Raw genomic sequence first — 13,799 nt, 5'->3', positions numbered from 1 at the left:
ACGAGGCAAGAATGATCAAAGAATTTTAATCACCAAACTATGACTTCAGTAAGTTGTTGTCCATTATCTGGTTCTAGATGAGGCAGAGGTGGCGTATCACCATCATTCACACCAACATGCAATAAATATTATACCAAACGAAATATGCAACATTAGTATTTAGACTACTTATGGAGACAATGCGGAAACCTACTTTGTTTAGCCCCAGTGGCCTAATGGATAAGGCACTGGCCTCCTAAGCCAGGGATTGTGGGTTCGAGTCCCATCTGGGGTGAAAATTTTTTTGACGGGGTTACGTTGGTGTAAAGCAGCTAAACGTCGAAATGAAGTGGGTTTAGTAATGACATACCAGCGACAACAAGTATGATAGTATAATTTATACACTAATTACAAAGTAAACATGGTTTCACAATTATTATGCAGTCACCTAGGTTGTTCAATTATTTATTATTAGTTTATCCATTTAGTGCTGCAGTGTACACAACTATTAATGGTCCCAGTTCTCAAGCTCTGAGCTGCATATGAAATAAATCGAATACCAGCCAACTGAATGATTGCTCTCAGCAAAACGGTCGACTGAACCGAATTCATGTGTGTGTTTCAAAGGCTATCATCACCTGACAAAATCGATTTTGCTCAGATGTTAACAAAGGAAGTTTTGAATGGTATGTATCGCATGTCATACTGTTTAGTTTTGATAAATTGTGTTTTTGCATGGTTGAATAGACCCTTTTCAGCATAAAGTACCCCTAGAAAGCAGAATCCTGCACACACCTAACTGGCAAACCTAATGTAACATTTCCATTAATGCAAATAATTACACATGACTATGACTGAGATGTTAAGTGTATTGTTCTTTTGAGTCTACCTCTGTACCGGTCTTAAAATGCTACCATATAGGGTTTCATACAAAGCATTTGTTACTAAAGCTCAGTAATATTACTAACTATGGCTCCATTCTACTCAATAGAGACACTGGAGCAGCTGTATGCAGTTCAGCTATCATTCCATTTACTTACTGTACTTTACTTACTGCGACATGTCAATATGCTGAGTGGGAGGGAGGACTGTTACCTGTAACAAATAAAACCTGACATTAAACCTCCCTGGTTGCCTGCTGGTCATAAGGCAGGTGCAGTTTTAGCTAGTAACGCCCCAAACAAATTATGAGCCATGCGGGTGGTGGTTGAACATAGCAGATATGCAGTTTAGCTTAGTAACCACAATTTCAAACGTTTTCACACATCGATATTAAATGGCTTTTGCAGCAAAATCCAATTATGCTATTTGTGAAAGTGGTTATCTTTGCTTCCTCCCTGTATTAAATCCAGCACAAAATCAGGTCAACAAGAAACAACACTTGGAATCAAATGTTCAATTTATTCAAGAAAAAGAAATAAATTCCCCTAGGAACCAAGGTTTATATCACTTATACATACAAATCTTATGTAGAACTACAGCAAACATTTCTGTAAAAAATTACATTACATTTTATAATGCACTATACATTTAAACAGATCTTAACAATCCAAGCTGTGACAGCCACAGAAATAACAATGTGGCTAACATTTAAGAAAAATGTCCTTCAACGATGACAGCACTGAAGTGTCCTTGAGTAAGGTCAAATCAGATTCCTCAAGTTCAGGTCTAAAGCTGAAGCTGACCTCTGACCTTCAGCTGGGAAACAGAACATCCCCCATTGGAATTAGCAATGTTAAAATTATGCATGAACAAGTCTCTTATGTCTTTTCAGGCCATGCAAGCTTGAAAATCCCTTGTTACATACTGCACAAACGTACGGTCTCTCTCCTGTATGGGTGCGCATGTGTAGGGTAAGGAAGCAGGACTGGACAAAACCTTTCTGACAGATGCTGCACTTAAATGGTCTTTCCCCAGTATGGTATCTCCTGTGTATCTTTAATTCTGCAGCGGATCTAAAAGACTTTTCACAGTCTTCGCACTTGAAAGGCCTTTCGCCCGTGTGAATCAAAGTATGCCTCACCAAAGCATCCTTTCCAAAGAATCCTTTTCCACAGTGCTCACATGGAAAGCGCAGTCCTTTGTGATGGAAATTGTCATGTTTTAAAAGGCATCTTCTGGAAGTGAAGGACTTGCCGCACTGAGCGCAGGTGAAGGTTGGCAAGGGTTTCTCGGTCACAGGTTCGCCAGCGTGATGCACACGCTCCACGTGCCTTGTCAATGTAACGCCATGCCTGAATTTCTTGCCACATTCCCAGCAGAGGAATGGATATGCTTTAGTGTGTTTCTTCTGGTGCTCCACCAGGTCAGAGTACGATCGGAATCTTTTACTGCAATTAGTGCACTGAAATGGTTGGTAACCGGTGTGTTTCCACTCATGTCTGATGAAACGCTTCAAACTGGCAAAGGTTGTCTGACAGTGGGTGCAGGTAAAAGGCTCGGTGGGATTGTGAACGTCGATGTAGTGCTTATGAAGGGCCTTAAAGACGGGGAAATTTGCCTCACACTGGTTGCACTGAAATGGAGTGTGGGATTCTTTGTGCATCGCTAGTGCCTCTGAGTCACGCACCAGTTTCATACACACCTCGCAGTAGAGGGGGTTGTGAGTTTGTTTGTGGGAATCCAATGTTGATTTGTACCTGAATGCCTTGTCACATTCATCACACCTGAAACAGTGTTTAACATCTTCAGGTTTCTCAGGATCCACCTGTTGCTCATTGTAGCAAATGTTTCTCAAATGGAACCTAAAAGTTTGTTTGCACTTAAACTCAACACTGCAGTGAGGACAGTAGAATGGGCCTTCTATCACACTTTTGTTTCCTTCTGGGCTTTTCTGTCCGGATTCTTTGGAAGATTGGTCTGCAGTGGGCAAGTAATCGAGGTCCTCGCCGGTGTTGTCCGATGGCTGCTCTTCACTGGTAGCTTCGCAAGGAACCCCGCTGGATGATTGTTCGCCCTCATCAGTGGCGGTCTCTGGTTCCTTTGCTTTCCTGCCAGGTTTTGCTTTTGTTAGATTTGGACATCTGTGTTGTTGCAAGTAACGCAAGCTCTTATAAAACCTTTTACACGCAGGACAAGAATAGGGCATCTCCTCTGAGTGTCGATTCATGTGACGTTCTAAGAACTTGGCACGACTCACCACCTTGCCACACACTTTGCATGTTCTCTCATCCAAGTCATTGCTTTTGCTTGAACCCTGGGATCCGGCAAACTTTTTCGGGCCACTGTTAGCAGTATTACTGCTCTGTGTCTTTCCAGATTTCCTCCACTGCGACAGATACCGTTTCATCTTGAGCCCACGGTTCTTTCGTACTGGCCTTTCCCACACAACATAATCTGGATCTTCTTGTTTGCCCCTCGGTCTGCTTTGCAATTCAAAGTCTTCATCTGCAGGACGTTTCTTTTTCCTTCCACGCCTGTTTGGCTTCTTCTCCACGCCAAGCACCGACACCTGGCCGTCCTCCCCGATGATCAGTGTTCCCGACTGGCTGTCATGGTGGTCGTCTGCGATTTCACTCTCACAGGCCTCGGTGCCTTCAACAGGATCTCTAACCATCACATTGTCCATTTCTGCTTTCACCTCACTGCCGACACCAAACCACTGGCTTTGCACACATGCTTCGGAGGTCCCACTTGCCTCCACATACGCCTCTTTGTTCTCAGATTCCACCTCCATCTCTGTGCAGACGGTGTACACGAGTCCGCTCTCGGCATCCGTTTCTGCTTGCTCATTGACAATCACAACTCTTTCCACAGGAGGGAGACACAGAGCTGACAAGATGCCACTGTCAACAATGTAAGATTCTGAAAAGAGTGATCACATAAACTGTTAATTTGAGAAATACAAACTCGCATTAAACAGGTTCTATATATCATGTTCAGGACTGATCTGATGGATGTTACTGTGCAAAAGTGTATTGGTTCCACATCAAACAAAGCATTGATTCATGACATTCTGTGAATTGGTTATTGAAATTCTGAGAAGCTCACCTATGTCCTCTAACTGGCTGAGATCTTTCTGAGCTCCTAGCACAGTTTTGAGATCCTGAGGTTGAGAGAAAGTCTCCATGCATTCATTGAGAACAGACGAGGCGTCGCCGAGCAGAGATGCAATCTGTAAAAGACAAAATGAAATTTACTATACTATATATATATGTGTTTATATACTATAAATGCATATGAAACAGAAGAAAAACATCTGAGTTTTACAACACTGCAATGAAACCCTGTGTTATAAGTAATGCAGACATGGAGTTTGACCGAGAGTGCCTGTGACAAAAAGATACAAAAACCAAAGGAATAAACCTTATGAAGTGACATTCTAAATACTACCTGGATAAACTGTCAGCAAAATGTCTTTAGTATAGGAGTAACCTATTTTTAAACTGGTACCAAAGTCTACCTGTTGGAGAGTTTGGGTAGGAAGAAGCTTCTCAAGTCTGGACAGAAACAACCACATCAGTGTCTGGATTGCTTTGTCATATGTGGGGCCAAAGTCTCCTGGGAAAACATCCTAAAACACAGATAAATGTCAAATATGTGAGCTGTCCATACAAAACATGAATTCTCAAGTACAGGAAAAACAGGGCTGCATCAGAAAACAAAGAATTCCCAGTAAATATTAACTTAGGTAATGAGTTTTGAACAATCAACCTCATCTACCAATCTCATATACTACCAAACTGTACCTGGAAAAAATTATTTCTCTCTTCAGGATCTCGCAGCAGATTTTGGACAAGGCCCATGAAATGTGAGTCCGATGCTCCTTGTTCTGTATTATCAGTCTGCAACAAAAGATGGTGTAAAATTACAGAAGTCATTTTAGAATATTATTATGCAAAAAGCTTAGCCCTGAAATTTGTGATGTTTCACTATTTCAGAATAATAATTCTCTACTTGTGCAATGCAGTGTGGTGTATGTCTTTATGAAATGTTTGTGTTTACTTCCCCTCAAACTCTACAGTAATGTTATCACAGTGCTTTTTTTCAAATTACTTTAAACAACTTTATAGATATTGTTAATTGTGAATTCTTTTGGCTACAATTATAATGTAGAGAAAATTTGATATTGTGACAGCCCCATCATACACATCTTGCAAAATTAAGCATTAAAGTTCCAACCTCATTGCTGGATACTGTATGCATCGAAGTATTTCTGAAATATGACGGTTTTTAATTGTCATTATGCGAACATAATAGCCCCCCGGCTTAAAGGCACACATCTAAATAACTTAAAGAAAAGAACACTTATGAAAAATATAAAACACAAAGTAAATAAAGTGCAGCTTAGTGCCAATCCCAGTCTATGGAATGCTGTGTGATGCGAGTGTGTGTGAGAAAAAGTGAGTGAACGTGTGTATGGGGGAGGGTATCCCATAGGGGGATGGGGTGTGAGTATGTCACTGCAGGGGGGCTATTCCAATGTTAACATCCCACTTTGTGCCAAGCTCAACGTCAGCTGACAGAAAGCTCACAGAGGAGAAACTGGCTGATGAAGAACAAAAAAAGGACTGAGTTTATCACCCTCCTTGTACACTTCACAGTGCTTCTCTTCAGAAAAACCTCACTATTTAACACTGAGGATGGCACTGTTGACAAACAGTGATGTGAACAAATGTTAAAAAAATAAATAAATAAATAAAAAGAAAAAACTCCCAATAATTCAAACTGACTTCAGGTTTAGACTCACCTCCATGTTCCACAGAGATCTAAGACTCTGCATTCGGTCAAGATGTGGCTGAATAATGTGGAGGTCAGCAGTCTCTTCAGAGCGACACATCTCCAGGATCAGCTATAATCAGAGCAGCAGTAATAATGAACAAGTGATTCTGAGGGCAAACTGCAGTCCAGAGTACCAAACATCTGGTGACATTTCTCTGATTAATGAACCTCTGTTATTGACCAGAAGAGTTTTGCATGTAACATCTGAATATTTCAGTTATATACAGTCCCAGTGTACAGGATTTCCAAAAATACGTCAGTCACATCCCCGACACATTTAAAGACATACGTGTACTCCTTTTACAGTACAGTACCACACAAGACAGCGGAGGCTGTTAAGTCACTGTGAAGGAGTGATAATCCATACAGTCCCACCAAAGCAATGCAAAAACAAACACATTGAAAATTGAGTGTAATGATCATATTACAGTGGGAAGAATATTTAGAAAAGACATTTGCACCATTTTAACAACAAAAAAGACAAGATGTTTTTTCACTATGCAAGAAGGAATAAACCTGTTTTATTTCATTTTTTTTATAGTATCAGCCTTAAGGCACCTTTATACTGTAAGACAACATTGTCTGTATGAGTTTAATGCAAGTCATGCTGCCTGAGATTTGTCTATTGAGGCAAAAAACTTCATTAGTAGTATATGAAACAGCTGCACTGTTACGTCAGACGACCACAAGTTGAAACACGCTGGCTTAAAAATTAGGTCGTTCCATATATTATAAGCTACCTAGCACCCAACCCTAACTGGGACTTTCTCTGATGATCAGCAGCTGATTAACTAGCGCAATGAAAATTGTGCATAAATACGAATATGTCTGTGTCTTTGATCTTAAAATGCTTTCTGGTCAATTTTCGTGCTGTTTTGTTAGTTCAGTGATGTTTACATCCTGTCAGCACAAAAATTCTACTTAATCTTATTTGGTTTATTTTTGTGTGGTGTTGGAGAAACAAGAAAATCAGCTCTTCCTCACCCGTGCTCTGAGACCCAAAATGAGTTCGGCCCGCTGCCTCGCAGAGAGAAGCTGTGGCACAATCTCCGTAACCATAAATACAAATTCTTCAAGCAGCCCATAATCTGACACAATTTTCTGCTCCACCGTCTGCCAGATTGCCGCAGAGATCAACCGAATCGGTGGGACCAAGAGGCGCAAAGCAGAGAGAGGAACGGAGGAACCTGCAAACAAGAAAATAAATTTTAGCGATCTGCCTTCATAATACTAGCTTCATTTAGCGGCTAAATAGCTGACAATATAAATGCACCGCTGGCCCGATATATACTGTGTGTTCTTAAAGAAGGAAGCACATACAAATCTACAATTCAAACATTAACTGCAGTTATACTGTATGATCAAAAGCAGAAACAGTTTACCAAGAGTTTATACCAACAAAAGATATTGTACCCATTGTAATCACAGACATCTGATGTAACGTAATATTACATATCGTTTACAAATACAGGGAAAGTCTTATATACCAAGCTCTTGTTTGAGGCGGATGTATATACATTCATTTCCGTGATATAAGATTGACGTGATGTTAGGATTAACTTGTCGATATGTGAACACACCATAAACAGTGGTGCAAATACTTTATTGGTGTGTTTACAAACAACCAGCAGCATGCAAATACATTTGTTAAGACAAGTTATTTGTTGGGCTGTGACAGAAAGAAATTAGCAAAGAATAAATCTGAGTTTACTGATGCCAGTTTAGCTAACGTTAGCGTTAGCTGGGATAGCACAGCGCATACAACGTATAGCCTAGCGTTAGCCTGTATCCCGAAACTGACACTTCTTGAATGTAATGTCATTAATGCACCCAATGACTTCCATGGTAAACTAAACAGTGGGATAGCAACGGAAGTCTAAGTTCAATTTAAAAGTTTTGAATTGTAAATCTTTAAAAATGTTGCCATTTCCTGACAAAGTTAGCAATGGCATTCCCGCGCGCGGGCTGCGTTGCGGCCTAGCCAAACAAATCTGTCTCTAACCGTTTATACTCACCAGGTAAGTCCGAAATACCCCCGTCCATCCTGTGGATTTACTGCAGTCACATTACAGTAAAAGGAAATTATGTTCGTCGCTCGACCGAAGTCACATAAAATATTTCACGATAGTTGTTTCCAAGAGACCCAAATCACTCAGACGATCTTTGTGCATCTGCGTCAACGGTTCCTTTCCGTTCCGTCCGGATTAACAATCCGACGGAAGGTAGCAAGCTTTTACAAGTTCCGCATCTTCGGTCTTTATGTTCCTCTTTTCTCTTTACCCCAGACAACACATATCAGATACATATAAATTTAATATAAAATTTCTTTTAAAAAATCTAGTTTTTCTTTCATTCACATTTATTTATTTAAGTGTTTTATTTATTTTACTTATTAGCACAATTCTATCACACCCTTTGTGTATTTGGTAATTTATCAAGACACACAGTCTTAATTTTGTTCTGCTCCGCTAAAGCACCTAGTCACCGAGTTACTAATATCACAAATAAAGCAAAAAAACATTCATTCAGATATTCACTTTGAAACTTCCTTCTCAAAAACATGTAAAACATAAATATACAAATATAAAACATGTATAACACAAAACATAAACAATTTATACTTTAGAAATGCATATTTTGAGTTAAGTTAAAATATATAAAAATAAATGTATATATATTTCAAATTTGCAGTATTCAGCTTTTTACAGTATCGCTGTTGTAGTTCCAAACACCTGGACACTTTGAAGTGTAAAATGGGCAATGAGTTTTGACAAGAAAGAAGGAAATTTAAGAAAAAGACAGAGCTAAGGATAACAATTCTGACCATTTATTTCCAAAACTGTCAATCTTTGAGCATAACAAATGTAACAGGAATGTCATTGGTGCCACCTCAAACGAGTGTTTGTCCTGTTTGTCATTTTGGCTGTTAGGCTTAACATTCCTAGCAAGTGAGGTTAGTGCGTTACAAATGTATGTACGAGTTTTTTGTGCCTCTGCATGCTGTAGATCTTGGGGAAAGCCTTACCACAGATAGGGCAGACAAATGGCTTCTCTCCTGAGTGTACTTTGGCATGTACACTAAGAAAATACATTTTTATAAAGCCCTTTCCACAAATGTCACATTTATATGGCCTCTCTGTAGTATGGTGTAAAAGGACATGCCTTTTCACTTCAGACGTTGACCTGAAGTACCTGTCGCATTCAGGTACAGTGCATTTGAAAGGTCTCTCTCCTGTATGGATTAATTTATGTCTAGCTATGCTTGATGCAGAGAACATCTTTCCACAGTATGGACATGGGTGACGGAAAAATTCATTTAAATGTTTGCTCCTCTGGTGGTTTTTCAGGGATCCTTTCTCTTTGAAGGACTTCTCACACTGAGAGCAAGAATACTTTTTCTCACTTCTAGACTCACTGTGGATGAAATTCAAGTGTCGCAACAGGTTGGACCTGTGGGAGAAAGTTTTGCCACACTCTGCACACAGGTAGGGTTTCTCTCTCGTGTGGACTCTTTCATGGGAAATGAGATCTGCATCAGATCTGAACCTCAAGCCACACTGAGTGCACTGGAATGGCAGATGACCCGTATGTTTCCACTCGTGTGCAATTAAAACGCGCAGCTTGGCTAAAATTTTCGGACAACGGTTGCACCGAAATGGCCTGCTGATTTTATGGATGTTTTGGTAATGTCTGAGCAAAGGCTTGAAAAGAGTGAAGGACTCCTCACAGCGGTTACACTGAAAGAGGGTGTGAGAGGCCTTGTGCCTTGCCAGAGTTGCTGCGTCTCTTAACACCTTCCTACACACCTGACAGTAGAGTTCATTATGGGTCAGTTTGTGCCTTCCCAGAGTAACTTTGTACCTGAATGCCTCTTCGCATTTGTCACATTTGTAAAGGTTCTTAGTTTCGTCCAGCCTCTCCAGATCCACCTGCTGCTGAATGGATTCAAAGCAGGTCCGAGTCATGTGCTGCTTGAACGACGAATAGAGCTTAAACCTGCTGTCACATCGTGGGCAGGCGTAATCACCAGTGGGGAAGTGGGTTTTCATGTGAGTTCTCAAGCTGCTACTCCCGTGCTCCTTGCAGATAAAGCACAGGAATTTCCGAGTCTTTTTTGGAGAACTAGCTTTGACGTTGGAGATGCCCGGCTTTCTGCTGGTTTCCGATACACTTTTAGGACTAACGAACTCCTCATTCGAGCAGCTAGACGACAAATCGTCTTCGGTACAACTCCTGGCTCGAGTCACTACGGAGCACTCATCATCTGAGTAGTTAGACCAGGAACCAGGCGTACTAGGACTACTACTATTAGTCTTATGAGAGTCATCATCTGAGTAGTAAGACCACGAGTCATCGTCACTGCATTCAGTGATAGGAGCCATATATGAGTCTTTGAAGAAGCTGCTTGAATCCTTATTATCAGAGATCTCTGAAACAGTCCTGCTGGAGGGTTTTGCTTTCATAGAAGCTGATCTGAAGGCAGGGAGGGCCTCTAAACAAAGTTGGCTTTTCTCTTCCAACAGAATCTTTTTCATCCTCAGGCCTCTGTTTGGTCTCACGGGTCGACGCTGAAAAGACAACGGCATGTCCAGTCTTTTTAGCTGAACATGGCATTGTTTTAGACAGTGAGAAACATCCTGCACTTGACTTTCAGGATGAGGACCCATATTTTCATTCTGTTTTGTTACATCACCCAAAAGCACAGCTGTTCCGCTTTCTTCATGACTCCAGTCAGTTTCACCAACCTTTATTTCACCTGTCTGATCTTCTGAGACAATAGGTATTGGCAATGTTAAAGATTCATTGTCCAAATCTGATGTACTTGATGGCACATTATTCAAGATGATGGCTTGTGTTTTATCTGTCTCAGTTTTTTCCACAGAAGGAAGTTTGAGGGCTGAAATAATGCAGGCACCATCCAAAGAAACATCTGAAAAGAGAACAAACGTCATCATCAAATGGTTGTTTGAAATTGTTATTCATTATTCAAATAACATGTTACAAACAGTGTTAAATACTGTTATTTATTTGAATATGATAAAGTGATTATTATATACAAAATAGCTAAGTCTACATTAATGCAATGTCAATGGAAGAGCCAGGCGAAGGTGAACAGACAGATCCAAGTACAGATTTACCTAATGTTAGATTGTTTCACTCACTCCATGAATATACTCTTATAGCTCAACATGTTGTGTCATGATGTTGTTACACTCCTCATGAACACCGAACATACTTGCCAAAGCCAAGCAAGTTTTTCTTTTAATGTGTGCACAAATCTCCAATCTATGCCCTCGGATTTGAAAGGCATGTTTAAAATTTTCCACAGACTCAACTCAGAAACAAGTCTATGTTACTGTTTAATACAATGAAGATCATTTCTTTTGTCCATAATAATCCATAGTATTATAACATTCATACAGACACTCAGCTGTAATGTGCCTGCAGTACTCCAGTCTATCACATATTGTATTCCCTTTTTGGTATTGCAGGCACAGGGAGAACATGCAAACTCCAGACAGAAGGGCCCAGAACGGGACTCAAACTTGGAACCCTCTTGTTGTGAAGTGACAGTGCTAACCACTGCACCATCTTGCCACCCACATATGTATTCAAGAGTGGCGATTTTGTCACCAAAAGTATAATAGTGATAAAAAGACAAGATTAATATGACACTTTCATAGGAAGTAGTAACTATGGAGGCTTGCCATTGTGATTCAGCTGGCTATGGTGTTTCTGATGTTTCAGCAGGCGTTTGAACTCCTCACGTCGAGACACAGAGTCCATACACTCCTCGAGAACTGGGTACACCTCACCAAACATGGACGCAACCTGAAGAAAAACAAAAATATAGGTCGATAAATACAGCAAAATTCAGACCAACCTTCATAGGACATCAAAATGACCTTAACTTCTTGTCACATTTTATGTTCACTCTATGTACCTGTTGGAAGGTCTGAAGAGGAAATAACTTTTCAAGTCTGGACAGAAAGATCCACATCAAGGTACAAAGTGTTTCATCATATGTGGGACCAAACTCTTCAGGGAAAACGTTCTGAAAGTTTCAGTTTCATATAAAGACACAGATGTGAGGGAAGTAGTCTGACCTTAGAACAGTGAGACACAAAATACAGTTAGACTAACATTTGGTAAACAGTAGTCCCATCAAGTTCATGTACGGATCTGCTATAAACAGAACTAATTCAAGATGCAACAATAACACTGACCTGAAAGAAGTGCTCCCTTTCATCAGGATATTCCAGCAAGTTTTTAACTAGATCCACAAATTCTGAGGCTGGCACCTCCACATCTGCAGCCCCAGCCTGCTTAACATCGAGTATTACAAAGAAATAAGCAGAGTACAACCATTATTGTCAAGTGTATGTTAATCTTTAAAGAGATCTTTATTTCTCACATAGTGCTTTTTCTTCATTGATTTCAAGTAAAAGCACTTTCGACTCACCTCCATTACCCACGCCTCAATGAGCATTTGCACTCTGTCCAGGTGCGGCCGAACAAGCTCACAGTCAGCAGTAGCTTCAAACTTACACAAGTCCAGAATCAGCTAAAACAACAAAGCAGCAAATCTTCAGAACAATACTTGCACAAAACACTTCCTTTAAACTTGGCACAACTTTGGCCAAGCTGAACTTTACAAATATTCATATCTTTTACTAAACCAGTGTCATACTTTTGGTGACTGTAAAATGGACACTTCTATTCTTGAAATTCAATTTTCTTAAATGTATTAAAAAATTGGAAAATTAGAAAATTCTGATTCAGACACCAAAGCAGCCTCAGGGGTATCATAATTATAATCACTGCGTATTCCCCAGTGGTTGTATCAATAAACTCAGCCATAGCACTTATTATATATTAATCACTAGTGGTTAATACTGGACTACTGCTCCTCACCCGTGCTCTGAGCCCCAGGAGAAGTTGGGCCCTCTGGTGGGTGCTGAGAAGCTCTGGAACAATGTCTGTAACAGTGGAAACAAACTCCTCAAGCATCCCATAATCAGCCACAGCTTTCTGTTGTACGGTCTGCCAGATCACTGCTGAGACCAACTGAACTGGGGGGACCAGGAGTCGCAGAGCAGAGGGAGGAAGAGGGGTACCTGAATGGTAACACAAGCACATTATTTTAGTTTTAAAGAATTTCCCCTCTGGGATAAATAAAGGAATTCTGATTCTGATTATCTTAACATCAAGTTATAGTCTAGTTATAGTTATAGATATCTAGTTATAGAATTTTAACAGATACCAGATCCTCAGCAGCATTACCAAACAAATGATCAGCTGATCACCAGAAGTCAGAGGGTGTGTTAGTAAGAAAACCTTATAGAGAGTGACGGTGACAACAACCTCCTGTCTCACAGTCATCACTGCTTCTGGAGATTGTAAATTCCATAGGTATATATGTGAAGATGCTCCAATCAAAGCCCTTTATTGCCTGCTTCCCCAGTGTGGTGACAGTAAACAAGTCAAGAAATGGTTTATCAATTTTGTAACACTGGCTAAAGATGTTTCTTCTGTATGAATATGCTCAGAAACGAACTACAATCACCCCTGTGTAAGAATACGTGAAATGGTTAAACAGCTAGCTAGCTAGCTAGCTAGCAATAAGTTCTACAGCAGTATTTGGTGAAAAGCCACTCACAGTTCCCCTCTGAAGTATAATGTTCCATCATGTTTATCCACTGCACGTAACTATTTTACATTTTCTGAAAGGGTGGCAGTATATGTTCACATTCTGTTCTTATCGTAAAAGGTCCGACTGTGGCCTGTAGATCAGTGGGTGCGGCGTAATCCTCCACTTACATTTGTGATTGGCTGAGAGGTACACGAACCAAGTCGGCCTATCAGCGAACAGTGGACACACAGTAGCTACAGGACACTCCCACATCATGACACGCCGGCGAAATGTATGACGAAGCTCTCAGGAGGTGTGTCGGTTAGTTAGGTAGGTGAGTCAGATGGTGAAGTGTGGTCCGCTAGAACATAGGCAGTTATGCCCCTCTCACAAGAATGACTAAAGACAACGAAACCAATTCTGCCCCGGGGTTTTTCACAATAAAAGTCAAATGTGGAAGTAAAAA

General features: G+C 40.5%; 2 protein-coding genes and 1 non-coding gene across 5 annotated transcripts; 1 reads left to right on the top strand and 2 right to left on the bottom strand.

Annotated features, from left to right (window-relative positions):
• Window positions 1-201: 201 nt before the first annotated feature.
• Window positions 202-274, top strand: trnar-ccu. Its single transcript has one exon. It is a non-coding gene; the product is annotated as a tRNA-Arg (tRNA).
• Window positions 275-1,366: 1,092 nt separating this feature from the next.
• Window positions 1,367-7,924, bottom strand: LOC124052651 (zinc finger protein 91-like). Its single transcript, XM_046377142.1, has 7 exons — window positions 7,716-7,924; window positions 6,685-6,887; window positions 5,669-5,770; window positions 4,668-4,763; window positions 4,382-4,492; window positions 3,970-4,093; window positions 1,367-3,783 (listed from the first exon to the last, which is right to left on the bottom strand). Exons 1-7 carry the CDS (start codon window positions 7,741-7,743, stop codon window positions 1,721-1,723), a joined length of 2,727 nt encoding a protein of 908 aa, XP_046233098.1. The 5' UTR covers window positions 7,744-7,924; the 3' UTR covers window positions 1,367-1,720.
• A 104-nt stretch (window positions 7,925-8,028) lies between these two features.
• On the bottom strand, window positions 8,029-13,723 carry LOC124052652 (zinc finger protein 271-like). Of its 3 annotated transcripts, none has more exons than XM_046377145.1 (7): window positions 13,361-13,723; window positions 12,616-12,680; window positions 12,164-12,265; window positions 11,928-12,026; window positions 11,645-11,755; window positions 11,409-11,532; window positions 8,029-10,630 (listed from the first exon to the last, which is right to left on the bottom strand). In XM_046377145.1, the coding sequence occupies exons 1-7, from the start codon at window positions 13,389-13,391 to the stop codon at window positions 8,655-8,657; spliced, it is 2,508 nt and encodes an 835-aa protein (XP_046233101.1). In that variant the 5' UTR covers window positions 13,392-13,723; the 3' UTR covers window positions 8,029-8,654. The 3 variants fall into 3 exon arrangements, with proteins under 3 accessions (XP_046233101.1, XP_046233099.1, XP_046233100.1); XM_046377143.1 differs by having other exon boundaries at window positions 8,032-10,630; window positions 12,616-12,818; window positions 13,361-13,719; XM_046377144.1 differs by having other exon boundaries at window positions 8,032-10,630; window positions 11,928-12,023; window positions 12,616-12,818; window positions 13,361-13,718.
• Between the last annotated feature and the right edge of the window lie 76 nt (window positions 13,724-13,799).

The sequence above is a fragment of the Scatophagus argus genome, chromosome 21 (assembly GCF_020382885.2).
Source record: "Scatophagus argus isolate fScaArg1 chromosome 21, fScaArg1.pri, whole genome shotgun sequence".
In the NCBI taxonomy this organism is placed as follows: domain Eukaryota; kingdom Metazoa; phylum Chordata; class Actinopteri; family Scatophagidae; genus Scatophagus; species Scatophagus argus.
Note: the sequence above shows the minus strand (reverse complement) of the source record. Positions and strands in the feature narration are given on the sequence as shown.

Excerpts from the sequence above, each read along its gene's own strand:
- LOC124052651 (XM_046377142.1), bottom strand. The coding sequence starts at position 7,743 with ATGGACGGGGGTATTTCGGACTTACCTG. Across the intron at positions 6,888-7,715 it reads GGGTATTTCGGACTTACCTG|GTTCCTCCGTTCCTCTCTCT; the intron begins GTGAGTATAAAC and ends TCTTGTTTGCAG. Across the intron at positions 4,493-4,667 it reads AGAGAAATAATTTTTTCCAG|GATGTTTTCCCAGGAGACTT; the intron begins GTACAGTTTGGT and ends TCTGTGTTTTAG.
- LOC124052652 (XM_046377143.1), bottom strand. The coding sequence starts at position 13,391 with ATGATGGAACATTATACTTCAGAGGGGAACT. Across the intron at positions 12,266-12,615 it reads TCCTGGGGCTCAGAGCACGG|CTGATTCTGGACTTGTGTAA; the intron begins GTGAGGAGCAGT and ends TTGTTGTTTTAG. Across the intron at positions 12,027-12,163 it reads TTGAGGCGTGGGTAATGGAG|CAGGCTGGGGCTGCAGATGT; the intron begins GTGAGTCGAAAG and ends CTCGATGTTAAG.